General features: G+C 42.6%; 1 protein-coding gene across 1 annotated transcript; it reads right to left on the minus strand.

Moving 5' to 3' along the window:
* Positions 1 to 16,814: 16,814 nt before the first annotated feature.
* On the minus strand, positions 16,815 to 20,607 carry LOC125518286 (protein FAR1-RELATED SEQUENCE 5-like). The gene is made up of 6 exons (XM_048683176.1): positions 20,580 to 20,607; positions 20,104 to 20,220; positions 19,125 to 19,837; positions 18,443 to 19,039; positions 18,126 to 18,349; positions 16,815 to 17,544 (listed from the first exon to the last, which is right to left on the minus strand). The coding sequence occupies exons 1-6, from the start codon at positions 20,605 to 20,607 to the stop codon at positions 16,815 to 16,817; spliced, it is 2,409 nt and encodes an 802-aa protein (XP_048539133.1).
* Between the last annotated feature and the right edge of the window lie 7,307 nt (positions 20,608 to 27,914).

The following is a 27,914-nucleotide window of genomic DNA, read 5'->3' on the forward strand; positions in this document are numbered from 1 at the left end:
TTTCCATATACTGGTTTACGCTTATTTACTTTTCCGTTGCTATTGTTACAATCACTACAAAACACCAAAAATATTACTTTGCTTTCATTACTCTTTTTGTTATTGTTACCACCACTATCATATTACTTTGCTACTAAAAACTTTACTGCAGATACTAAGTTTCCAGGTGTGGTTGAATTGACAACTCAGCTGCTAATACTTGAGAATATTCTTTGGCTCCCCTTGTGTCGAATCAATAAATTTGGGTTGAATACTCTACCCTCGAAATCTGTTGCGATCCCCTATACTTGTGGGTTATCAAGACTAATTTCTGGCGCCGTTGCCGGGGAGCATAGCTCTATTCTTTGAGTCACTTGGGATTTATATCTGCTGGACACTATGAAGAACTTGAAAGACGAGAAAATTTTTTTATCCCTCAACTATGAGGGGAGGTAAGGAACTGCCATCTAGCTCTGCACTTGATTCACCTTCTGTTATGAGTAAGCTTGCGACACCTAAACCTGCTTCTGCTATTCGTTCTGATATGTCGCACGTTATTGATGATGCCACTTCTTCTATGCATGATACTTATGATGAAACTACTTCTATGCCCGATACTACTGTGCCCCTTAGTGAATTTCTTGATGAACAAATTGCTAGGGCTAGAGAGAAAGAAATTATTGAATTTGATTATAATGATGAAAGTGATGATGAAGATAGGCCTGTTATTCCCGAGGGTTATGTTTTTGATATGGAATCTTCTGCCGCTATTTTAGCTTGCAGAGATCGTCATGAACTTAAAAGGCTATTAATTAAATGGAACAAAGAATCACTTAGAGATAAAATGAGGCCTGATCCTGCTTTTGCTACTTCACCTATTTGTGTTCCCGATAAGGATTATGAATTCTCTGTTGATCCTAATATAATTACGTTGGTTGAATCTGATCCTTTTCATGGCCATGAATCTGAAACTGTTGTGGCACATCTATACCTACTAATAAAGCAATGTGCCTTTCTCCAATTTTTTCATCCATTCACCCTCAATTTTTTTCCCTATCTGAGGTGGTACTAAACTTTTGTGCGTCTATCCGCTAGAAAAGAAAAAAAACTTTATCCAGAATTCCGTAATTGGGCCGCGCGCGCATCGACCCAACAAACACAGCCCACTTATTATTGCCCACGCAGTTGGGACGACCTTATTTATTGCATGGAGCGATAAATAGTTGAAACTGCACACGGGCCGCCCAAGACTGGGCCAGCCCGTTTCCCCTTTTTCAGTGTTCTATTTTTCTGTTCCTATCTCTTTCTTTTTTATATTTCCTTTTTTCCTTCTTTATTTTTATTTTTTCTGTCAAGTAAAAATTTACAAAAACATTCAGAATTTTTAATTTGTTCAAATATTAAAAATTGGTAAAAATAAAAAAATTTGTTCCTGATTTGAAAAATGTCCGATACTTTAAAAAAATCCTGTTTCGAACTTTTCATTTTTTAAAAAAGTGTTTTTCGACAATTCTTCTTGATTTTTTATAAAAATTACACTTTATAAAACGTTCCATATTTTAAAATATTCTTATTTTAGTGAAATGTTCAAAATCCAAAATAATATTGTCCTCTAAGAAAAAAAAATCTAAAATTGTTTTGAATGTTCCCCTTTAAAAAAATCAAAAATTCAGAAATTTTTGTGTTTTCATAATATTGTTTGTGAATTTAAAAAATATTAATGTTTCTAATTTTGTTCGTATTTTTCCAAAAATATTGGAATTTTCAAAAAACAATTATTCGCATTTTTGAAAATTACTCGGGATTTAAAAAATTGTTCACGTCTCCAAGAATATTCGCCAATTCCTATTTTCTTTTGAATGTTCAAAAACACTAAATAAATTTAATCTGACGCTATAGTATTTTCTTAAATATTCGCGCTGGCCATTGATTAGCGGTGCATGTTCGTCTATGCTGGTTGAGTATAAATGGAAAAAATTGTGGGCACGTGCCAATAAAAGAGAATATGTTGTTTGGGTTTAGTTATAGCAAAATTATGGGCACTTGAGCACTAAAATAATCAAAGATAATAAACCCCAAAAAAGAAGGGACATTCATGCCTGATTATGCTAATGAAAAGGGATTTATGCGTTGCAATTAATAATCCACCTGGCTACGCTGTCGTATGATAGAGTGGTTGAAACAACCGTGTTCCGAAGGTCGCCGCGGAGCCACCAAATGAGGAGGCAGGCACAACTCCAAGATGTAGGCGGACCCGGAGGAAAAAAGGCATGAGTTGGGTGCTCGCTACCACGCCGACCAACCCCACCACTATCAAGATTTCCCGTGTCAAACATGTCCAGTGAGAAGACGACAACTCCTTGCTCTGTTGCCTACCATTGTAGACACCCTTTTGTTGGGTGACACGTCAATTATCTTTTCCGTTGCTTCTTGCAAAAAAATATCTCTCCCGTTGCAATGCACGGGCATATGTGCTAGTCTTACTAAATTAAATGATATAGCCACCCTGTTTACTAATGATGAGAGATCGCGCTACTTTTATATACTTAAAATATTTCCGTTCTCATTAAAGGGTGATGCTAAGATATGGTTTAATTCTCTTAATCCTGGTTGTGTGCGTAGTCCCCAGGATATAATTTATTACTTTTCTGCTAAATATTTCCCTGCTCATAAGAAACAAGCTGCTTTAAAGGAAATATACAACTTTGTGCAAATTAAAGAAGAGAGTCTCCCACAAGCTTGGGGGAGGCTTCTCAAGTTACTTAATGCTTTGCCTGATCATCCTCTTAAGAAAAATGAAATACTTGATATCTATACCTACTAATAAAAGAAATAGGTATTCTTAGTCCGTTTTGCTATTTTATAGAAAACTCCCTAATGTCTTTACCATTAAACCCGCAGTACATAACAAATGTTTTTTAAAGTACTCATATCTTCTAAATCGTAACTCCAAATTTGACATGTTATATATGAAATTTAATTAGAAAAATATGTAGAATGTGAATATGATGTTGTTTTACCTGTTAGAAATTTAAAAAAAATACTATCTAGGCTGCAATGTTGATCAATAATGCATTATCCATCTTTTTTCATACAGGTACTAATTCAGATTGGGGATGAACACCTCAGCAACATCAGGATTGGACGTGAAACTGAAAATAAATTTTCTAGAGACACCCAATAAATAAGGACATGCATGGCAAGAAATAAAAGAAGGACCCAATTAAGATGGGATGTCTGCTATAAAAGAAACAAAAGAGAAAATGCAAAGCAGATCCGATAAAGATAATATGTTGCACTATTCTCCTGTATATAAGAAGAAAAAAGAAAGGACATGCAAGAAAAAAAAGTAAAATGTAGGCATGCATAAAAAAAATAAAATAGAAGACAAGTTCGATAAGATATAAATAGTGATGAAACAGGGACCAATACCTATGACATGTATGGCAAGAAATAATGATGAAATAGGGGCGCAATTCCCTGCGTCCATAGGAGAGCATACAAAAATGTTCTTTTCCAGACAATTTTTTCATGATTAAAAAATCATGTACAACCTTTTTAACAACTCTTCGTGTATCTAAGAAATATGCACGTGAAAAAAGTGTTCAAGAGTTACCCCAAGTTGGTGATTCTTAAACTGAAAACTGTCATTGATCCACACATGTCTCTGTAGTGTGCTAATGTGTCATTGTTTGTTTCTGTCGTTTTTCTTTACTCTCTCATGACAACACCCATTCTGAACATGACATAAATAAATGCATGATCATTTGCCTGTTTCTTTGTACGGATTAAATCTACATGTAAACGGCGTTGAAAAAGAACACTGTAAAAATCTTAAACTGTGTTCTTATAGGTTAAGACCATCTTTGTTTCAGTCATAGCTACAAATTCTCAGATTATAGATGAGTTTTTTATAAATTAAAAGCGTGTGGTTTTTTTTCTCCCGTTGCAACGCACGGGCCTTTTTGCTAGTCTTTTACAATGGACTAACCGATGCTTCCAGAGATTACTGGATAGTTGTACTCGTTCTATTTTCAGGGAAAGAACATCGGATGAAGCTGAAATTCTATTAAATAATATGTTGACAAATGAAAATAATTGGGCACCTCCTGAGCCAGCTCCTGCTCCAATTACTGAGCCTATTCCTAAACCAACTCCGAAGAAGAGATGTGTTCTATTTCTCAGTCCCGAAGATATGCCAGAGGCAAAGAAATCTATGAAAGAAAAAGGTATTAAAGCTGAAGATGTTAAGAATTTACCTCCTATTGAAGAAATACATGGTCTTAATCTACCGCGTGTTGAAGAAACATATGATCTTAATCCTTTATTTATTGAAGAACCTCCTGATCCCGATAACCCGACACAGGTAGTGAAGGTAAATTCTCTCTATAGATTTGATGAAGGTGATATTCCTCATTATAAGTCTGCTAGACAATGCCTTGATGAGTTCGATAATTTTATTGTCAAACAAGAAAACTTCAATGCTTATTTTGGTAGACAATTGAAATATGGTTCCAATATGATTAAACACTTGGGTGATTATATGGCTAATATTAGAGGTGAACTTAAACTTGTTAGCACACATGCTTCTATGGTTACCACTTAAATGGAACAAGTACTTAAAGCTCAAAAAGAATTACTCGCTGAGATGAATAGTAAGAAAAATGATTATGCTATTAGAGTGGCTACTAGAACTGGTAGAATGACTCAGGAACCTTTGTATCCTGAAGGCCACCCTAAGAGAATTGAGCAAGATTCTCAGATAAATAATATTGATGCACCTAGTTCTTCTAAAAAGAAGAAAAAGAAAAATGATAGGACTTTGCAAACTTCTAGTGAACCTATTGCTGAACCACCTGAGAATCCAAATGATATATCTATGTCTGATGCTGAAACACAATCTGGTAATGAACATGAACCTAGTGAAAATGTTAATGATGATGTTCATGATGATGCTCAACCTATTAATGATAATGATGTAGAAGTTGAACCTGCTGTTGATCTTGATAACCCACAATCAAAGAATCAACGTTATGATAAGAGAGACTTTGTTGCTAGGAAACATGGTAAAGAAAGAGAACCTTGGGTTCAGAAACCCATGCCTTTTCCTCCCAAACCATCCAAGAAAAAGGATGATGAGGATTTTGAGCGCTTTGCTGAAATGATTAGACCTATCTTTTTTGCGTATGCGATTGACTGATATGCTCAAAATGAATCCTTATGCTAAGTACATGAAAAATATTGTTACAAATAAAAGAAAGATACCAAAAGCTGAAATTTCCACCATGCTTGCTAATTATACTTTTAAGGGCGGAATACCAAAGAAACTTGGAGATCCAGGAGTACCTACTATACCATGCTCCATTAAAAGAAATTATGTTAAAACTGCTTTATGTGATCTTGGAGCCGGTGTTAGTGTTATGCCTCTCTCTTTATATCGTAGACTTGACTTGAATAAGTTGACACCTACTGAAATATCTTTGCAAATGGCTGATAAATCAACTGCTATATCTGTCGGTATTTGTGAGGATGTGCCTGTTGTGGTTGCAAATGTTACTATTTTAACGGACTTTGTTATTCTTGATATTCCTGAGGACGATAGTATGTCTATTATTCTTGGAAGACCTTTTCTTAATACTGCAGGGGCCGTTATTGAGTGCAACAAAGGCAATGTCACTTTTCATGTTAATGGTAACTAGCAGGGCCACCCGCGCATTTGCGCGGCTAGAATAACCCTTCTTGATTGTTTCCTCTGACCACTATACGGCCTCCCAATAAACTATTGTTTGATTTAACTGGCCAAAAATTATATGTCACATAAAAAGATTATGGACAAAACTAAAGCCACACTGAAACATCTAGTGCATTATATTCTTGAAGAAATTCCTTATGCGTGAGGTGGGAAGACAGATGCAATACCATAAATGGGCTTTCATACAGATCATCATTTTCCCCCTCATTGACCCATTTCTCCTCGCCCCACATTTTGTATCACTTCAGCAATATGTTTTTTTAGTGATCCCTCACTAAGAATTAAATGTAAACATGAACATCGCATATCTAAAATTATGTTCTCCCACTCAAGTCAATAACCGCGACACTCTTAGATGCCTTTCTCTGTTAATGAAATATCCTGTCTACATAGGGGGCCATAGATGCTTACCTTATTATCACCCATATGGGTGTATCTTGCTAACTTTTACATTAAATATTTTCTCTGACTCACGCTCTTCAAATCTTATTCATGCTAATCATGTCTGTGATGCTTTATACCATCTTGAGTTTCATATGTTTTCGTTAATTATACGAATCATCAAGTATTTATTGTATATATAATTTATTTTAGTGTTTATCTTCTCATGAATTTCATACAAAGTGCAAATAGTATCAGTCAATTGTAGTTTATTTCTTATTGAGAACCACAATTTCATACCTAAAGTATGCGTATATTCTAATCACCACACCTGTGCAAAATATACTTCATCCTATGTCGTCGAACATGGTGATTTCTTCTCGAATTGTGTTAGTATAAACTCTAAATAATCAGAGTCGTCCGCACCATAAAAATTTGAATTGAGAGCCTCCACGATATGCATATATATATATTTCAACCTAATGTTGTGCATTCTTTTCCTACTGATCGATTTATACTATAATATATATAATTGAGTAGTCACCACAAAAATAAACTGATGATTAGATGCATATATTTGATTATGGCTCTGGTGCGTATGATGGGTCCTTGCGTACGTATTTTTTCTTGTTGTCTTAACCTCCAAATGGACTATGCTTTCTTTTGATTTGATCCATTGTAATAATCTTTTATGGGGTCAATTTTCACTCTTGTTACTAATGCATATAATTCACTCATTCTAGTGCGGTGGTTATATGTCATCTTAATCATTCTATGTGCTGACTTCTTACCATGGAGTCATAGACTAATTATTCTTACAATCCATCCACATCTTATTGCATTTGGCGACGACATAATCTATTTGAAGAATCGATGCATACTGTGGCCAGTTAGTGTGATCTCTACATTGTCGTGATGCTGTCAGTTTATTCTTCTAAAATGGAATTTTAACCGCTCTCTTGCTAAGTTTTTTTAAAGACAAAATTGTGAAGAATATGGATATATAATTTTTTCTTGAAAGCGGGGGGGATAATACATTCTCATTGCTTTGGATGATGCACATAGCCAAGGGCATATATCATTGAAGTAGATTCTTCTTCTCTAAAAAGAACCTCCTGTCTTGAAATACATGCAATCCGTATTCGATAATGGAACATTTCCCTTTTGTGTATACTCGGCTAAATTATTAGAATTATCTATGTTTTTCTAACCCGCTTCTTTTTCTTATAGGTTTCTTTCTAGCTGTACAGAAAACCTTGATCTTTTAGAATTGCTTGTGGGTCAAATAGATAATAATTGGGTTTTATGAAATGTGGGACATAAGCTTTCTTTGATTACCACCCGTATGAACCAAATCATCATATTTGTTTCTCAAGGCCATAGTCTTCCAAAGCCCAAGGATTCAACAAAGATGCTCGAGTGACATGCAATGACTTCTAGTCTTTGACCTTGTCGTACATCCATAAGTCCTCTACAAAACAACCTAGCTAGGCGCCATGAAACCAAATATTTTACGGAAATGTTAACGCCCACACGTGTGGGAGTTCACCACCCCGACCACACGCAAGCATCACCATTGGCAGCTCTGTGCATGAATCTTGGAACAAACCGGGCGGTTTTCTGCGCCACGTAGGACGAGGCACGTGTGCGGTGTGCGAGTAAGTTCGCCCGCACGTTGGTTGCCATCCCGCGGTCAGCGGTTGCCATCGGAGTCGTGCGGTGGAACTGCAATGCGCCCGCATGCCACGCTTCGACCGCGGTTGACGTCAAACACATCGCACGCCTCTGCCCCCTCTCCCTCATGCTTCCATTTACTCACCCGCACCGCAGTTACTGGCAGAACCTACTCGCATTTCAAACCATCGAACGAGAAGGCGAGGGGAGAAGGCGACGGCGGAGGTGGAAGAATCAACGGTGTTCGGGGCTGTCGGTGGTGCTCGCCGGAACGGAGAGGCTTCGCCGGAGCGCCTGCGGGTTGAAGATACTGCTCGCTATAACTCTCGCAATCCCTTCCTGCATTCCCCCCCTTCCCTCCCTGTTCGATTCCTCGATCGAGATTCGTAGAGATTCAGGCGATTCGTCGATGCGTCGGCGTTCCCGCCGGTGCCGAAGTCGTCTGCTAGCCTTTTTTGGTTGCACTGGTCAGTTTCATCGCGGCCGCGGCGGCGGCATCGTCGGCGTGGTTCTTCCTGTTCGGAGGCACGCACTAGTCTTGCCTATGGATTGGGCAGGTGTCTCCCGGGTTGTTTTTGATGCGCGTTGGTTCGATTTTGTGTTTGCAGTCAGTTCGTGGGAGAATTTTGAGGGTGAATTTGAAGTCGAGGTAGTTGCCATTGAACCCTAGATCTAGTTAGTTGGGTTTTGAAAATGCAGTATGAGGCGAACTTGATAGTTACATTAACTATCATGTTTGTGCGACCACTAACTCCCTGAACAAATGAGATAGTTGCCACAAACGTGTTTCCCCTTGCGGCAACAAATTACTGAAATGACTGTGTTAGTTGCCACATGTAAGCTTTCACACAGGGCAACTATTTTCATTCAATGACTGTGATAGTTGCCACACACACGCTCTTCCATGTGGCAACTAAATTTGCTGAAGTACTGTGATAGTTGCCACACACACGCACTTTTTCCGTGTGGCAACTAAAATTGCTGAATTACTGTGATAGGTGCCACAATCATGCTATTTCATTGCGGCCAGTGTTTTTTCCGAATGATATGTGATAGTAACCACACTGTGATAGTTGCCACAATCGGTAGTCAATGTACATTCAAGAGCCAACTGCACTGGACGGCAACTACTGTGCACACCAAGTGTGCCTGTTGCCACCTAGATAGTATATTCATGTGGCAAATAGAGTGTGAACACACTGTCTGTTGCCATTCTGCATATAAGACAGTGTGGCTAATTGGCTGCATAATGTGGTAACCGAATTTGCATATCAAATGTAACAGCTGCCATACATATGCTTTGCATGTGGCAAGTTTTTGCTGACCTCTTTGCATTTACATTTCCACCATGACAATTTGGTTTGTTCCCATCTCAGTAGAATGGCTCGTGGCGATCGTCAAAACGACGATGATGATTTCATGGATCCACCACAGCGTAATCGGGTAACTGGACGGAGAAAAGAGGGTGATGAGGTAAATGTTCACACATCCCCCTTCCTCATGCTGTATGTTAATGGTTGACACCTCGAGCTTGTAGTCGTCTGACACGAACTAAAATTTCATGACATTGCAAAACGCGGCAACAACTGATCTCTTTTTGCAAAAACATGGCAACAACTAATCACTTTTTGTCTGTTTTTTGCAGAAGAAGAAACGTATTCTCAACAGAGCCTCCCAAGAACGACTGACTGCGTTGACTGACAAATTCAACGACGATCAGAAGGGGGCTGCTGCTGAGATGGGTATGCAGTCTATGATGGCTGTTCGGTGCACGAACCTTGTCAACCCTGTATGCGACTGGCTTGGTGAGATCTACGACCCCGCCTCCAGGGAATTCGTGATTCCGGGACGTGGAAGACTACCGCTGAACGAGGAATCCATGTTCTGCACTTTGGGTGTGCCTCGTGGACATATCAAAGTCCCGTACAAGGTCAACAATGAGATCGAGGAAGCGCTGTTCCCCCGTTTGTTTCCTGGGTCGGAATCCATGCCGAACACGTCTGCAGTGGCAGATTCACTGCAGGCCATGACGACGCATGGAGATGTTTTCAAGATGAAGCTACTCATGTACCTCATCTCAGCCGTTTTCGCACCGACCACTTCTCTTCGCCCAAGCAACAAATGCTTCCCCATCCTGGTGAATGATCTATCTTTACTACATTATTTTTCCTTCAATTTTTTTGCTCCGATGTGATGTGCAAGCTAGTCACTGCCAGTGTTTTTTGATGTTTTTTCCATTGGATTTCTAACGCGGCAACTCGTTGTCCTGAATTTTGTGCGGTGCAGGCGAAACTGAAAGATGTGAAGAACATGAATTGGTGTAAGTTCATTGCCGACTTCCTGCATGATGCATTCTCAAGCAAGGTGTACTAGAAGGGTTGTCGACTGCATTTAATGGTATTTTTTACCGGTCCTTTTTGTGAACACTCTTTTTAACACCTTTTTATTCATGCATGGCAACCTGATCATAACAAGATGGCAACTGCCATATTGATTATGTGGCAACTGCCATCATGACAAAATGGCAACTGCCATCATACTATGATGGCAACTGCCATCATGACAATATGGCAACTGCCATCATACTATGATGGTAACTGCCATCACACTATGATGGCAACTAGCACATACAGATGGCAACTTCTTCTTTTTTCTCTTTTTCATGCACTTCAACTTGATGATCGTAGGAACATATATTATCCTGTTTTTCGCAAAATACCATGATCGCAACTGATTTTTCTTTCTTTTTAAAATTGTTGTACATTAGCTCATGTATGTCGACTGTCTTGATCTGTCCACCGTGGATTTCACTGGGACAGGAGGCTCGCCGCCTACGCACAAGTTTGCTGTTTCTGCGTGGACTATCGATGCTGTCAAGGCTGTGCTTGCTGCAGACAGGGTAACTGATACCAAATATGGAAAACTGCAGGTTAGTTCTGCTTTTTTGCAACACATGAACTGCTAGTCAGTGTTCATCATTCTCTCTCTTACATCCTAGCTATTTGTTTTGTTCTCTCTAGCTGATGGCCAAGCATGCTATAGACTACAGCGTGTTTGGGGGGCCTCAAAACTTTGGAAAGTGGATGGACGTGCACTCAGCTCCGTCTTGCCCTGCCGAGGTAATCAAAAGATCTACATCTATGGTTTGCCGTGGAGTATTTTTTGATGTCGTGCAAGTGATTGCAATACGGGGTGGTCATTGATGCCTCTTTGTTTCGTGTACAGGTGAGGGCACCTGTTGAGCAGCTAATAGGGCAGTTTGCATCTGGAATGACCGGCTTGCTCGAGAAGTTGGTTGAGGGGTGGACGTCCCTCAGTGGCTCTGACAGCGACGCGGTTGCGAGGCAATTCACTTCATTTGTCCCAGAACGTACACACCGGCCAACCGGTTGCCGTGGCCGGTATGACTACAACAGTTCCCAGGAGCCTGCTGACACACAAGATGAACTAGGTGGAGACACTGGTCTCAGCAAGGATGACGACGATGTCATGGATAATGTGCAAGAGGACACCAATGATGATGAACATGCTGAAGTTCGCGCAGGTGGTAACAAGGGCAAGGATGCAACAGATGTCTCCCAACCGGATAAAGTCAAACAACACACGGCTGTGAGAGGCGAGGGGGTTTTGCCATCAAAGAGGGGGATGGCTCCAGAGGGTGTTGGGCAGGGTTCTGCTGGCAAGAGGTCTAGGACCGACCCTGTAGCTGCCAGGAAGAGGTTCGACTTTCATCTTAGTTTTTTGCTTTGTCTATTTCTTCGAACAGACTCATCCTCTTTTTTGCACTTGTGTTCTGTCAAACGCGGCAATGAGTTTGCTAACTGACAATTGCCACCTTTTTTTCCCTCCATCTCATACGTGCAGCGAGCCGACAGCTGGTGGACGAGCAGTTACGAAGAAACAGGCACCAACGCCAACCCGTGTTTCTGCTCAGTTGAACAAAGGTGCCCCCATTGCCGGTGACACCACTTTCACCAGGACATCTCCTCGCACGACGACAACCAACACCGGGGATCCTGTCGTGTTGCCAGACCTGAGGAAGGCAGTCAGGAAGTAGGTTTTTTCATCCGCTTTCATTGACATAGCGCTATATTTTCTTGATTTTCCAATGCATTCATTTAGCTTGTCACATTGTCTTCTGTCATCGCCCCCCCACGTGGCAACCACTGTTTTACCAAATGGTTCTTTCTTTCCTTTCTAAGCGTGTGGCAACTCCTATTTGTTTTTCACATGGCAAGTGGAATGTAGGCCAAATGGTAACTTTAATGTACCTAATGGCAACTGCCATCTTTTTACTGTTGGCTTGTGAGCTCATCCCACGCCTAGGTTTGAAATTGCATTCATGGCAGATCAGACATTTTTATCATTCTTCAAGGTTGCTAACATGGCAACTGCTGCTGGATGGCAACTGCTAATTATGACACATGGCAACTCACGTTCCCCTTACATGGCAACTACCAGCTTTTCCACCTATTTTCCATTTTTTTAAGATTTCTACCAAGGCAAACATAATTTTGTTTCATTTTAAATACCTTTTTCATGTGCTTCATTTTTTTGCAGGGTGAAGAAGAATACTACGCGTGGGTCCAAGCATATCAGTAAGGACCCGCTCGAATGCCTGCATTCAAAGTTGTCAACAGGGGGCAACTCAGATGTACATGAGGCACCAGGGGACAATACTGCTGCTGCACTGTTGACCGCTCCCACCAACTCTGATGCAAGTGGCCGACCATCTCCGCCGGCTGCAGATGTGCAGGCTAGAACAACAGGCATCCGTACATCGGGGAGTGACGAGTCGGTATCTGCCAGGACAGCTGAAATATTGCCAACTCTTCTGGCAATGAAGGATGCTGCTGTGAGCCATGCCACCCCATCAGCAAGCGTTGAAGTGGACGCTCCCGAGACGAACCTAGGCAAGGAAAATTCCTGCTCATCTGACACTGATTCCAAGCGCGTGCGTGGTGGCACTCCTGTGTCCACGACAGAAGCGGTCGAGGTGGCAGTTCACAAGGATATGCCATCTACAGGTGAGAGTCCTAGCACAACAGCTCCAGCTCCTGTCGGTGCAGATACTGCTAAGGCGACTGTTTCGCGTGCTGGTCTACCACCTAGGCGTCGTAGCCCCCATAAGCAACCAATAGACATAGCGAACGCATCGGCTGTAGCCAGGAGCAGGAGAGACGAGTCTGGTTTTGTTCCTGTGTCCACACTATTCCCGCCACCTGCCAATAGCAATGTGACGGAGAAACTGGAAGACCGGAGCACAACTGATGCAGGTGTCAAGCACAACTGATGCAGGTGTCAAGCCGGGCACGAGCGACGCAGGTGAACACCCGGAGCAGACTGCGCCTTTACCCGCAGTGGAAATCCCCAGCATAAATCTGCGCACTTCCAGGCTCCCAGTCAATGTCGGTGTCCCCTACAACCCAAACAAGAAGATTTTCATGAAAGCTGCGGCTGATACCGCTGACAACACGCCCCGCCCTGCAAATAAGGCCGATCATTCCGTAGCGGCCGATTCAGATATGTTTGTTGATCTTTCACCCTTGGATTCTGCCCCGCAAGTCGTTCGTGGTTCGGCCAGTAGGAATGAGAGGCACCCAATGGCCTTTACCCCACCGAGCTTCAGCCTTGGCATCAGTCAAGATCAACCGGTGGTGCAAGATCCTATGCCAGTTGCCTTTGCTTTCCCAGGAGGCATGCCTGCAATGATGGCTCAGCCAATGGTCGAGGGCAGGAAGGCTGTCAAGTTCGCAGAGCCGATTGTGCAAGGTACACTTGCCATGTCCTTATGATTTTTCTTGTATACATCTTTTGTAGTTTGACTTTTGTCCCAAACATATTTTTTCGGGGGTTCTCGCTTGTGATGGCAACTGACATGTGATGACATGGCAACTGGATTTGATGCACCATGTCACCTACATTTTGTTTTGCTGCCATGCTGCATTTGACATTTGGGCAACCACGTGGCAATTGAAGTTGATTCAACATGGCAACTGTAGTTTCTGTCACATGGCAAACACAGTGCATCACACATGGCAACTGATCTGCCACACCATGTCACTTGGATTTTTTGTTTCCATGCTGCATTTTTTCACACGGCAATCACATGGCAAGTGGAGTTGACACAACATGGCAACTGTAGTTGCTGTGACATGGCAACTACAGTCCAACTAGGTGGCAACTACAGTGCAACTATATGGCAATTGTAGTTGCTATGACATGGCCACTGTAGTTAACCACACATGGCAACTGCCCCACTTTTTGTACCCACATCTCACATCATGCACCCTATCTTCTCACAAACCATCTGTTTTTGATTTCCTAGGTATCATAAGCCATTTTTTTATCATTGCAGCCACCCCTGAGGAGATTTCACCGTCACTTGACGAAACTTACAGCATGATTGAGGAGGCAGCATTGCAAAGGAGGTCCTCACGAGGGCAAGGGCAATCAAGTTCCAACGTGGCTGCAGACACGGTATCTGAGGAGACCATTAGGAGTGCCACTCCTGGTTCTGTGAGGCAGCAGAGGGTAGTGCACCCACCTCCCGCGGAAGACTACGAGCCCGAATTCAGGGCCACTAAGGAACAGACCCAGCTGTACGATATCGTCAAGCGGTTTGGAAATGCGAGGTCCAGCGGCAAGCACATGAAGGAGCTGAAAGCGTAAACGACCACACCCCATAATATCTCATTTTGCTTTGCTCCTTTTTTACCATTCACCTCCTTCGTACTTTCTATGCACGATCCGCTTACGTTTTAGTTCTTTCATAATTTTTTTTTACTTAGTAGGCATGATTCTTCCATGTTATATTGTTTTCATACAGCTCATGTTTGGACAGAACCAAAGTCATTCAATGCGGAGCGACGTACATCGACCTGGGTGATCTTGCTGAGTCCGTGAGGCCAAACGGCAAAATGTCGACGAATGTACTTGCATGCGGGATTGACTACATCAACAACCACACCGATGTGTGCGCCGACAAGACAATCATGCATTACAGTGTGGCCTGCAAAATATGGGATGGTGACTTCCACCACAAAATCCCGAGGAAGAACTTTGCCCAACACGGTGATTTCAAGCTCACACTGAAGAAATATGTGAGTACTCCTTCACTGTATGCACTGTTTTTTCACAAGGTGTGCTTTTTTGCCATCATCTGCACTTGTGTTTACGTGGCAGCTGTTTTCATGTGGCAACAGCTGCCGTGCACACTGACTTATTGATTTTTGCATCCCGCGCAAACTATGTGGCAACTTGACAGTAAAATACACGGCATACTTTTGTTCACACATGGACGGCAACTTTCTTTCAACTACCCCCACCCATAACCAGTCATTTTCTACGTGATTCTATTTTTTTGTCCCTCTGCTGTTCTTTACGTGAACTCTGCTTCTCATTTCCTCACTTTTTAAATGCAGGTCATGTTCCCCATGTTCCAGGAGCTTGCACCACATGACCCACACGACAAGTGTGGTCACCACTATGCGATCTGTCTTGACCTAAAGAACCAACGTGTTGAGGTGCTTGATTCAATCCGTTCGAAAGATGATGCAAACCTTACCACGCATGTCGAATTCTTCATTAAGAACCTCAAAGAGACATGGCACTGTCACTACGAACACTCAAAGGTCCAGATCAGGCATTTCCCGACTGAGTATGTGGCGACTGCGAAGCAAGGGAACACGTAATTTCTTCCTTCCTTTTCATCTGCCATTTACATCAATCCAATCCCTGTTTTGTTTGTTAGATCTGAAATTGAAGTCTATCTTTTGTTACGTCTGTCCTCTTTGCGTGGTCACGTGACTCTTTTCCTCGCACATGACGGATTGTGGCTTTCACGCGCTAGAGTACCTTGCAAAGTGGGAAGGAAGAATTGTCCCCGCTATCACAGCTGCAACGGTCGTTGAGCTCCGGAAAATCCACACATGGAACTGGTTGACGAATGAAGATTTCAACAAGCGGTCCGGAGCACGCGAGTTTGTGGAGGAAGCTGTCAAGAAAGTCATCAAGAAGTACAAGTGATCACGTGGCGTTACAGACCGGACGCATACCTTACATTCTGTTGCCGAGGAATGTAAGGTATTATCTCCTTGTTTCTCGTTGAAAACTATGTTTTGTGTGCTATGTTGTGACTACAACCCCGCGTAGGCTACTATGTAGTGGTAGTGTGTGAGCGACATTTGAAATAGTTTCTGTAATACGTGTGGACGTGAACCTATTTTAGGCATTACTATTACAATGGTTTCATCGTTTCTAGCACCGGTTTGATGCTTTGAACGTGTCTACGATGTTTTAGAAAAGATGGCAAATGTAGTTCATCAGACATGGATAGTGAAAGTCATGGTCGTTTTACATTTTTGGCTGTTTTTCTTCTTCATTTTCACCGCTAACTGCACCGGCTAGCATGGGTAGGTTGATCATGCAGCCACAACGTTTTGCTGAGGTTTATGCACGTTACGCTGTTTCCAACTTGTTTCCCATACATTGCACACAACACACTACGTGTCCGTAAACTGCGTCGTATTGTCATGGGAATATATGCCATGCAGAGTCATCAGGAATACCATGGCATATTTTCAGTACAGCTAACATGGCAGATACAATACAAACAACATGGCAGCTCCAGCATAATTAACATGGCAGATACAGCACAACTAAGATGGCAGATCCAGTACAACTAAAATGGCAGATCCACTACAACTATCATGGCATATTCAGTATAAAATAGCATGGCATATTTAGTATAAAATAGCATGGCATATTTAGTATAAAATAGCATGGCATATTTAGTATAAAATAGCATGGCAGACTAACTACACATAACATGGCAGATTAACTACACATAACATGGCAGATTAAGTACCCATAACATGGCAACTGCATTTATCCATTCAATGAATTTTCCTTCCACTTCTGATGCCCCTCAAGAGTCATTCTCCCAATTTTTTTTAATAAATTCTCATCATCTAGGGTACAAAACAAAATGTCCACAAGGACCATGCCACATCGCCCCAATTTTTGCTCATGGATTGCCCGCCCCTTTCTTCGTTTTCTTGTGTTTTGCTTGGATCTCCAATCCCGACTTGTACCTTATCTCTCTTGGATGACCCTTTGTGATGGAAGGGGGTGGGTTCCTGACCTGGGTCTGTGTGCTTGCTGTTCCAGATCCTATCTCCGAGTTTTCAGACGATGGCCCCATGGATGAAGGCACGCTTGATGTGCAGGGGAACCGGTGTAAGGCTTCCTCGGCTTTCCTCTTCTTGATCTCATCAAGCTCTCTTTTCAGTGCCTTCCTGTGTTTTTCTGCGACTCTCGCTGTCTCATCACTCTTGCACGCTTCATCAATTAGCTCCGCATAGTTCTTTGTCTGCACAATGTGCCTCACGGCTTCCATGGTTGACTCTGGTCTCTCGTCATGCACAGCCAGAACTGCGTGTGTTGTCTGCGGCGCCAACGCGTCGTCAGCGTCCCAAGTCCATCGTCGCCTTATGAAATGGCGGGGCATCCGTGTCACAGCGTTCATGTCCATTACTTTTAGTATGTGACAGCACACAATGCCGTCCCGTTCGAACTTGCAGCATTGGCAGTAGAACTCGCCTTCGCCTATCAAGGCTGTGACGAAGTAGTTCCTTCCTTTGTCCAGGTCTTCAGGTTCTGAATCTGACATGCCCAAAATAGAACAGACCTTGAACGTACGTTCGTCCACCTGGAAAGCCGTGAACATGCTGGCACGCTTTATTTCTTCCTGGAATCTGCAAATTTTGTGTGTTTTCTATTAAACTATCGCGCACTCTTTTTTCTTGCACCCCCTTATGTTGTCATGGAAATAGAAATACATTTTGTTTGAACATGGCAAACATAATTCATTGAACAAGGCAACTATAGTACGTTGAACATGGCAAATGCAGTACGCTATACATGGCAAATGCAGTACACTAGACATGGCAACTGTAGTACATTTTCAACGTGACATCGTCATTTTTCCACAACAGCATTCCCCAATGGAAGCACATTGCATAAAACATGGTAACTGCCCTTTTATTTAAACATGGCATCTACAGTTGAGTAAACATGGCAACTGCATTTCAACAAACATGGCAGATGCATCTTATTAAACATGGCAACTGCATTTTACTAAACACGGCAACTACAGTTGAGTGAACATGGCAACTGCATTTTAGCAAACATGGCAGACTAACTACACATAACATGGCAGACTAACTACACATAACATAACATTTCAACAAAATCATGGCAACTGCATTGCACTCTATAAGGCACATACTGACTTGGTGCTTTTTCTGCAAATAAGACTGTAACGCAACTGACTTACTTGTTAAAGATCTTGTTGGTGTATATCTTGCTCATTTGCCTCTCCATCGGTAAGTATGTTAGCAATTTTGGCTGCTTTAGCGCGGTGTTCGCTTCTTGTTGTAGCTCAGATCCCAGAATTTTTTGTTGCAAAGCTGTGTACTGCTTGGCAAACTGTAGCAATGAGTTGTCAGGGCTGACGTACCGCTTCAAAACAGCATTGAACCCCTCGCTGCGCTGTGTAGTCTGCAAAAAGGGGAAGAAGCACTGCATGAAGTAGGCCGGCACCCAGTACATTCGCTTCTCCCACAGGCTAACAAGAGTCTCGTTGTCTTGGACTTGATGTGTTTCAGTCATGGCCATCCAGCTCTTTTCAAACTCCTCCACCATCAAGCTGTGGTCCACGCACAGCTCGAATTCCTTGTGCAGATCTGGACGGTCAGCAAAGAACGGTCCTAGCGTCTTCTCAGCCTTTCTTATAATGTGCCACCTGCAGTGCCTGTGCACTGCCAACGGAAAGACCTGCTCTATGCCTGCACGCATGCTGAAATCCTGGTCCGTTATTATGTTCATCGGAGCAAGACCATCCATGCACTCCAAGAAGGTCTTGAACAGCCAAATGTACCCATCCGTGTCTTCGTTCCGGACGAGCCCGCAGCCGAACTGCAACGACTGATTGTGGTTATTTATTCCTATGAACGGAGCGCATGGCATCTTGTACATATTGGTGAGGTACGTCGCGTCGAATGAAATGCAATCTCGGAAATGTTTGTAGGCTCTCCTTGCAGCACCATCCACCCAATACATGTTCCTGACACGGTCCTCATCGTCCAACCTTATCCTGTAGAAGAAATCTGGATCTTCCTTGGCTTTCTCATCGAAGTAGGTAATTGTGGCCTCTATGTCTGCCAACTTGCTCTCTCTACGGTACCTGGCCTGTAGGTTTGTGACGTCAGCCGGTATGTATGGCATGCTACTCAGAGTCCCCCTTTTTGCTGTGGATGAGAGACAGTATCTGTACCATTCTTGATGGACCGACGTTACAATCATGTAGTAGCTTTATGAATTGCCTTTCGATGGGGGTGAACCCTCTGTGGGTGGTCAGAAATTTCACCAGGTCGAACTTCTTTATGAGTTGGTGGTTGTGCTCGTCAAAATATTCATTGACCACCCACTGTGCTCCATCTACGTTTAGCTTACACCGGACAGGGCACTCATTCTTGAGAATGATACCTCTCTTTCGTTCTGGAATGACAGGCGCAGCACCTTTCCCCTTCTTGTTCCTTCGTGCCTTGTGGCACCTCATCTCACCTCTGCTGTACTCGTTAGTTTTCTTAATTTTCCTATGGTACTCAGTGTTGACCGCAAATCCATGGAAATTTGCATATGTCTGGTAGTATTCCTTTGCTGCTTTGAACGATTCAAATCTCTGCCCAATGTACGGTGGCTGAGGTACCATGATCTCTGATTGCCCACCATCTTCATCCCCTTGTGCGTCATTGTCAGTTTCATCATTCACTTCAGTATCGGCGGTAGTCCCATCTACCCGAGTGTTGCCAGTGCTTGTGTTCAAAGGGGTGCTTGCCGGCATTGCTGGAATGATTGCCATTCCCGACTCTGACTCGAAATTGTTTGCGGCATGATTGTCTGCTGGCTGGTGGAACGCGTCTTCCGTGCGCTCAGAGCTCCCCGCAGTAGATGTTCCTGCGCCGTTGTGCATTGTAGTTGTAGGTTCTGTAATAGGAAAAAACAGGTACGAGAGTAAGATTTTTGTGTTGGATAACATGTGTATCGCAACGGATCACACCATCTTCGAGTGATTTGGCATGACATCATTTCAGACAGCAAGCAGTGAGTCTGTGCATGGACATTTATGGCAGCTGCAGCTGTCCAGTCATGGCAGCTACTGTTCAACAAACATGGCAACCATTGTTTTGCCTACAAATAACTACAAATAGCAAATGTAGCGCTGTTTTTTGTGGTTCAGATTTTTCCCTTACCTTGTTGTGCTGTATTTGACCATCTTGTGTGGTCTGTGACACCATAATGACGTGCTCCACCTGCAATTTGTGAAGCTTGCCAGGAGATGTTTGCCGGGTCACCGCCATCGTAATAACCTGTAAGCATAGTAGTGGTTGGTCAATTCGTGGCAAATGCAGTTCGTGCTAGCACGGCAACTGCAGTTGCCCCTTATGTGGCAACTGCAGTTTTGCTTGCATGGCAATTGAGGTTGCATCGGTATGGCAACCACAGTTGTTCCTACATGGCAATTGCAGTTGCCATGACATGGCAACTGCAGCTGTTCCTCCATGGCAACTGCAGTGTGCCGGGATGGCAACAACAGTTGTCCACGGACGACAAGTGTAGTTTTTAATCCATGGCAATTGTAGATGTCCAGTCATGGCAATTTGTAGTTGTCAACTATGCTCCTTGTGCTAATTGAGCATCCGCAACTTCACTATTTTTATGGACTCACCTGTGTATGACGTCGATGGCAGGTACATGGGTGCTGCCTGATGCCACGTGCTGCATGAAGGCTCTGCATTTTTCACCCGTGATAACTCGTGAGTCCTTTTGCCATCTTTTTTTCATGTTCATTTTTCATGTCCACAGCAGTATGTGCTCTTTTTTCGTTTTGCATTACCTTGATTAGCCATACTAGCTAGTTGAAGTTGGCTGCCCGTACATTTGTCAGCGTTAGCGCCTTGTGACTGAACTTGCCACGGGCCCCCCCTAAGAGTGTTCTGGTCATAAGAACCTGCAAAAAAATGACAGTGCATGACATAAGTAGAATGTCATCTTCATCATCGCGAAGATGGCAACTGTTCTCTTCTTTGTTTAGCACACATCATACCTACACCTGCATACTGTTCTAGTAGTGGCAGCAACGGCCCCGCAGATATGAGCTGACTGTACTCCGATGCATCCAAAGGGGGCGTTTCTGGCCTTTGAGAACCCCAAGCATCAGCGCCATCTTCGTGATTCATTCTTTTCGTGTCTCGCTTCTTTCCGATGTGTTCTCAATCACTGGATGAACAAGAAGGCATCAACAATCCACAAGAATGGTATTCTTGTGCTGCTTGCACATAGAAGATAGGGATGGCAAGCAACAGGTCAAAATAGGTGGCAGCTACTGACAACGAAAGGTGGCAACTGTAGTTATACACAAGTGGCAATTAATTTCTTCCACCCCCTTCATTCCAAAAATTGTCCTTCCTGCCCTTTTTTAGGGATTCCTACTCATCCATTCCATACCCAACTACTTTGCGTCAACTAAACCATGAACTTAAGTTAATCTCAAACGTAGTACATGGCAGATCTGGTGTATTCTGCCTGGCAATTTGCGAATATGCACTGAACCACGCAGTGTTCTACCCCCTATAGCATGGACCAGTACAAGATCGGGAGATTTTCAGCCTTAAGAATGAGAAGGATGAGATCGGGATATGTTCACCTGGTTTTAGATGATCGTCTCCAGAGCGCTGGGTTGGGGGGGGGGGGCGGGGGGTGGGGAGGGCTGGGGTGTGGTTTGCGGTGGGAGCGCCCTATGGATCTGCCCTGGTTGCCATGGCAACCAGAGATGGCCGGTGATGGAGGTCGGGGTTCGACAGGCGGGGGACGAGGGTGGCAGACGAGAGAGGGGACGGATCAGAGGCCGGGAACGGCTGGGTCGTGCGGGCAGCGGGTCGTCTGGCCCGGACGAGGCAGTGCGGGCGGGGTTGCCACACACCGGACATGCGGGCCGCGCTTTTGTACACGCGGACGGGGTTGTGCGGGCCGGTTCCCGTCCATGCCACACGAGGCGTGCGGGCGGGTTCCCGTCCACGCCACACGTGTGGCAGTTAGCATGACCCATATTTTATGAAACTAAACTAAAGTCTATAGTCGATTCATTTGATTGGAAAATAACTGATGCAATCTGCTATGGCGAGTCGGGTGGAGCATGAGTGCCATGCTCATGCTTGTGTTTGCTGACTTTGGTCGTCATCTGTCCGAACAACTTAATGGCCTTCCGACATTGTCACTTCTCAGATTGATCTTGCTGTATTGGACTCGTCGATATCGCCAAGCCAGGCCCGTCTTGTAAGAACATGTTAATTCTGTGTCAATGGCAAGAGGACAACCTGGTTTAAAATCGCAATAAGGACTTGTTTTAGACAGTGCCACTGACTCGCTAGTATTCTGCCGGGTGGACTCGTTGGAAACCTTGCCGCAGACTCAGGGTGATTTAGTGTGTTCATCAACTTCTTGTCCATGCGAGATCGATCGCAGTGGTTTCTCAAACTCATCTGAGACTATTGTTTTGAAGTATCTATGCCGACGTTCCAAGGGTTGCCGCCATGCCAAGATCCCCTCAATAGACATTTTTCATGGCTGTTGCTGCTACACGCGTGCTTCTGCAGTTGTTTGGAAGCCACCATGGTTATCATCTGAGCGTAGCAGCAAGACGGCTTTTCTGGGAGTCTGGGACAGAGATATTTTTTCTCGAGGCGAAGGTGGATCCGTGGATATCGTACGATTTTGATTCGCTGGGCGTCGTATAATTTCGATTCAATGAACCTCTAGACGTGTATTCTTTTGTACGCTTGGCCTCCGGATATGCATCGTTTGGAGTCCGCATCCTTCTCAACTACGTGTACGTGTAGTTACCGGAAAGCAATCAGTTGTATAGTAATCTTTCCTAAAACAATATTGAATAGTTTCCAAGTCCATGTGCTCTTCTAGACCGTATTGCATAAGAATCGATCTACCCATCATTTTTTCCTTTTGCAAGGATTCTAATTGTTGGTACTGCTTAGGAATCGATTTCTTCCAATCATTATTTTCGTTTTGCAAGGATTCTGATCGTATTTAGATTGGTTCTTTTATTTTCTTTTTTCTTTGCTATAGCGTGGGTGTTTTTGAGAGGATTTTTTAATTTCTATACAATGCATGTGTACGTACGTGCATGACTTGGTCTCGTAGGCCATCACATCCGGGTTATAGCGTAACTTTTCTGTTGCTATTTTTTTGTCGGTCTCAATGGACTAATGCATGTTTCCGTTCAAGTAGCTTTTGCTTATATGCATATAGCGTGTCAACTTGAAAGTTCAATACTATTGCCACAGATATATTAAGATGTTACGTAAAAACATTTAAATCTCAGCCGTTATTATTCTAATCAAATGGTGTAAAAAATATTAGCATATGTGGATGAACGTGATGACTTGTTTGACTCTTGTAATATATATATAATAGATGAGCATACGGTACACTTTCCGAAGAAACAACCTCAAGTCCACAGTATCAACTCTGTTGGAAAAATTCCATCGACTATATTTGGAAGTTTTGAATTTCCTCTTCTTACTGTCAAAAATAAATATGATATACTTATTATTGGGGATGTGCATATCCCCGTTGAGGTAACCTAGTGTTATTCGAAATTTCTCTGGTTCCATGTTAATCGGAATGAGTTTGTTAACAAGACTTGATCAACCTTGTTAGTGGATTCTTTTTGATGAGCATGAGATGGATGAAACTAGAAGCACAACCTTCTGTACCCTCTTTATACTTTCTGTTATTTAGTTGAAATAAAGTAAAAAGGGTATTTTTCTGTCTGTTTCCTGATTTATTCGTGCAATATAAAAATATCTCGAAAATAAAAGTCCGCAGGATGACATGCCAATTTAATATGATTTTTCGGGAATATTTGAGGATTTATGGTGCAAAAATCACCGCGGGGGGAGCTGCCACCTGCCCACGACGGTGGAGGGCGCGCCCTACCCCCCTGGGTGCCCCCTACCTCGTGGGCCCATGGTGGCCCTCCTCCACTTATTCCTGCACTCATCCTCTTCTTCTTCCTCCCACAAACACGAAAAACCAACTCAAGCACGAGTTCCAGCCCTCTTTGCTGTGATTTTTGATCTCCTTGCTCAAAGCACCTCTCGCAAAACTGCTTGGGGAGATTGTTCCTTGGTATGTGACTCCTCCATTGGTATAATTATTTTTTGTTCTAGTGCTTTATTCATTGCAAATTTGTGCTGAATAGGTGACCATGTTCTTGAGCTTGCATGTCAAATTTATATGGTTCCAAGTAGTTCTAATGCTTGATATAGGTTCTATGCACTTGTAGGAGTAGTTGCTATCAGTTTTATTGAAGTTGGTTCACTTTTGTTTGAAGTTACTAAAAATTTGAGAATATTTCAGAAAATAATGAAGAGACTTTTGAGGGGCTCATCGAGCCGAAGCTCAAAGGAGAAACAAAATGAAGAAGCACAGAAGCCCAAATATAATTTGCCTCGTACTGCGGAGGTCCGGCCGTGTGAATGGCCTTCCGATAATTTCTTGAGACAGGCCGGGATTTATGAGGATTTCTATTCATTGATTGAGAATGCTGGCCTCACCGACTTCGTCCGCGACCAACGTCCTCAGCATCTCTTACTCACAAATACTTTTGTGCAAAACTTCTACTTTTTCCCTAAGGAATCACCTCCTTCAGTAGAGTTTCATTTATATGATGTTGTTAAGAAGATGCCATTGTCTGAATTTTGCGAAGTCTGCAACATACCCCCTGAGGGTATCTTAGAGGAACCACACAGTAAAGAGGTGGAAGCGTTTATTAACACTATCTCTGTGGGAGAAACTAGGAAGGTTTCTGATGAAAGAATCACTAGCATACATTTTCCTGTATTACGCTATTTTGCCTTATTTGCTAGTCGTTGCTTGATTGGTCGTGGGAACTGTGGGAACCTTAGTGTTCCTGATATTATTATTTTGTTCCATGGTTTATACCGCGATAACACTGTTAGCATGGGCGGAATTATTGCTAGACGGTTAAGTATGAACCGTACTAAGGGTCCCATCTTTGGAGGCATTTATGCTTCACGCCTCGCTGTACATTTTAACATAGCTATTAGGCTTCATGAGAAAGAAGAAAAATTGTTGCCTAGTGCTTATCTAGACTATAAGAGTATGCTAGCGCATGATTTTATTGTTAAAGGCAGGGAAGGAGAGCTCAAATATAAATTATTCTTTCATAAACATCACCCTGAAACTATTACCTTGCCTGCTCCTTCTTTGTTTAATTTTGTAGGACCCTATCTCGTTACGTGGGCTGCCATCCAAGCTTACAAGAATCCTGCACCAGCCCCGGAACCGGAACCACAAGAGGAGCCTCCACGACAGTCTGTTTATTCTTGGGATCCAGAGATGGCTGTCAGCCAGTGGCAGTCAGAGTCTTCTTCATCACAGTATGATCCCAACTATTCTTCGTCGCAGTACGACCCCAGCTACATCTATGGGTATCCGCCAGGCTATCCCTGGCAATAAACCAACTTAGGCCAAATGCCTAAGCTTGGGGGAGTACGTATTTCTCACCGACATTATATTTATGTTCACACACACTCATTGCTAGATGTCGGTGCTCATACTCTTTCACTGTAATATCCATGCTAGTTTATTTTGTTTTTTCCCGCTTTCTTCTTGTGTGTTTGTTAAACTTTAAGAAAACCAAAAAAATAGTAGTAGTTTACTTTTCTGCTGTAGTAATAATTAAAAAATAAAAACCCAAAAATATTTCCCGTTCTTCTTTTGCTTGTTGGGAGCTTTCCCGTGTAAATAGTTTTTATTTCTTTGGGGGTCGATAGGAGAAGACCATGATTAAATTGTTGAAGTGGCTCTTATATGCATTATTGTTGATTTAATCCATAGCCCATATTGCCTTGTCTTCTCCTGTTTATTGAATGCTCGCAGATTCCAGCTTAGTCCAATGCACGTGCACTTTTATAATTATTCACATCGTTCGGTCGTGCAAGTGAAAGGCAATTATGATGATATATGATGGACTGGCTGAGATGAGAAAAGCTGGTATGAACTCGACCTCTTTTGTTTTTGTAAATATGATGAGTTCATCATTCTTGATTCAGCTTATTATGAATAAACATGTTTGCAATGACAATTATAGATCGTAGTTACTTCTGCCATGCTTGATTAGCTATGAGTTATAATGTTTTACCTTGCGTGCCAACATGCTATTGAGATGGTTATGATGTGGTATGATGGGATGGTTATGATGTGGTATGATTTAAGTGACTTGACTTGGCACATGTTCACGCATGTAGTTGAAATAAATCAACATAGCCTTCACGATATTTATGTTCATGGTGGATTATATCCTACTCATGCTTGCATCCAATGTTTATTAATTTTAATGCATGTACATGGCTGTTGTCGCTCTCTAGTTGGTCGCTTCCCAGTCTCTTGCTAGCCTTCACTTGTACTAAGCGGGAATACTGCTTGTGCATCCAATCCTATAAACCCCAAAGTTATTCCATATGAGTCCACCATACCTACCTATATGCGGTATCTACCTGCCGTTCCAAGTAAATTTGTATGTGCCAAACTCTAAACCTTCAAATAAACATTCTGTTTTGTATGCTCGAATAGCTCATGTATCAACTATGGCTGTCCTTATCTTCCATGTTAGGCGGGTTATTCTGAAGAGGAGTGGACTCCGCTCCTCACTCACGAGAAAATGGCTGGTCACCGGGATGCCCAGTCCCATGCTTTATGCAAACTAAATCAAAACTAATTGCAAACAAAACTCCCCCTGGGACCTGATGTTTGTTGGAGGCACTCGTTGTTTCGAGCAAGCCATGGATTGATGCTTGTTGGTGGAGGGGGAGTATAAACTTTACCATTCTGTTTGGGAACCGCCTATAATGTGCGTGACATGGAAGATATCACCATCTCTTAGTTGCTATGTTGACAATGAAAGTATACCGCTCAAAATATTATCTATCTCTATTTCAAAACCGAGCTCTGGCACCACTACAAATCCCTGCTTCCCTCTACGAAGGGCCTATTTATTTACTTTTATGTTGAGTCATCATCCTCTTATTAAAAAGCACTAGCTGGAGAGCGCAGCTGTCATTTGCATTCATCAATGTTAATTTATATTGGGTGTGACTATGATTGGATCTCTTTTACCATGAATTACAATGTCTAGTCAGTCATTGATCTTTAAAGGTGCTCTCCATTTATGTTTTGCGGTCTCAGAAAGGGCTAGCAAGATACCATCTTGTTATATCTGAAGGAAATATGCCCTAGAGGCAATAATAAAGTTATTAATTATTTCCTTATATCATGATAAATGTTTATTATTCATGCTAGAATTGTATTAACCGGAAACATAATACATGTGTGAATACATAAACAAACAGAGTGTCACTAGTATGCCTCTACTTGACTAGCTCGTTAATCAAAGATGGTTATGTTTCCTAACCATGAACAAAGAGTTGTTATTTGATTAACGGGATCACATCATTAGGTGAATGATCTGATTGACATGACCCATTCCATTAGCTTAGCACCCGATCGTTTAGTATGTTGCTATTGCTTTCTTCATGACTTATACATGTTCCTATGACTATGAGATTATGCAACTCCCGTTTACCGGAGGAACACTTTGTGTGCTACCAAACGTCACAATGTAACTGGGTGATTATAAAGGTGCTCTACAGGTGTCTCCAAAGGTACATGTTGGGTTGGCGTATTTCGAGATTAGGATTTGTCACTCCGATTGTCGGAGAGGTATCTCTGGGCCCTCTCGGTAATGCACATCACATAAGCCTTGCAAGCATTGCAACTAATGAGTTAGTTGTGAGATGATGTATTACGGAACGAGTAAAGAGACTTGCCGGTAACGAGATTGAACTAGGTATTGGATACCGACGATCGAATCTCGGGCAAGTAACATACCGATGACAAAGGGAACAACATATGTTGTTATGCGGTCTGACCGATAAAGATCGTCGTAGAATATGTAGGAACC

The sequence above is a fragment of the Triticum urartu genome, chromosome 7 (genome assembly GCF_003073215.2).
Source record: "Triticum urartu cultivar G1812 chromosome 7, Tu2.1, whole genome shotgun sequence".
In the NCBI taxonomy this organism is placed as follows: domain Eukaryota; kingdom Viridiplantae; phylum Streptophyta; class Magnoliopsida; order Poales; family Poaceae; genus Triticum; species Triticum urartu.

Coding starts and splice junctions, on each gene's coding strand:
- LOC125518286 (XM_048683176.1), bottom strand. CDS start 20,607: ATGTACCTGCCATCGACGTCATACACAG. Junction 19,838..20,103: donor GTCAAATACAGCACAACAAG/GTAAGGGAAAAA, acceptor TTCCTATTACAG/AACCTACAACTACAATGCAC. Junction 17,545..18,125: donor ACCAACAAGATCTTTAACAA/GTAAGTCAGTTG, acceptor CAAAATTTGCAG/ATTCCAGGAAGAAATAAAGC.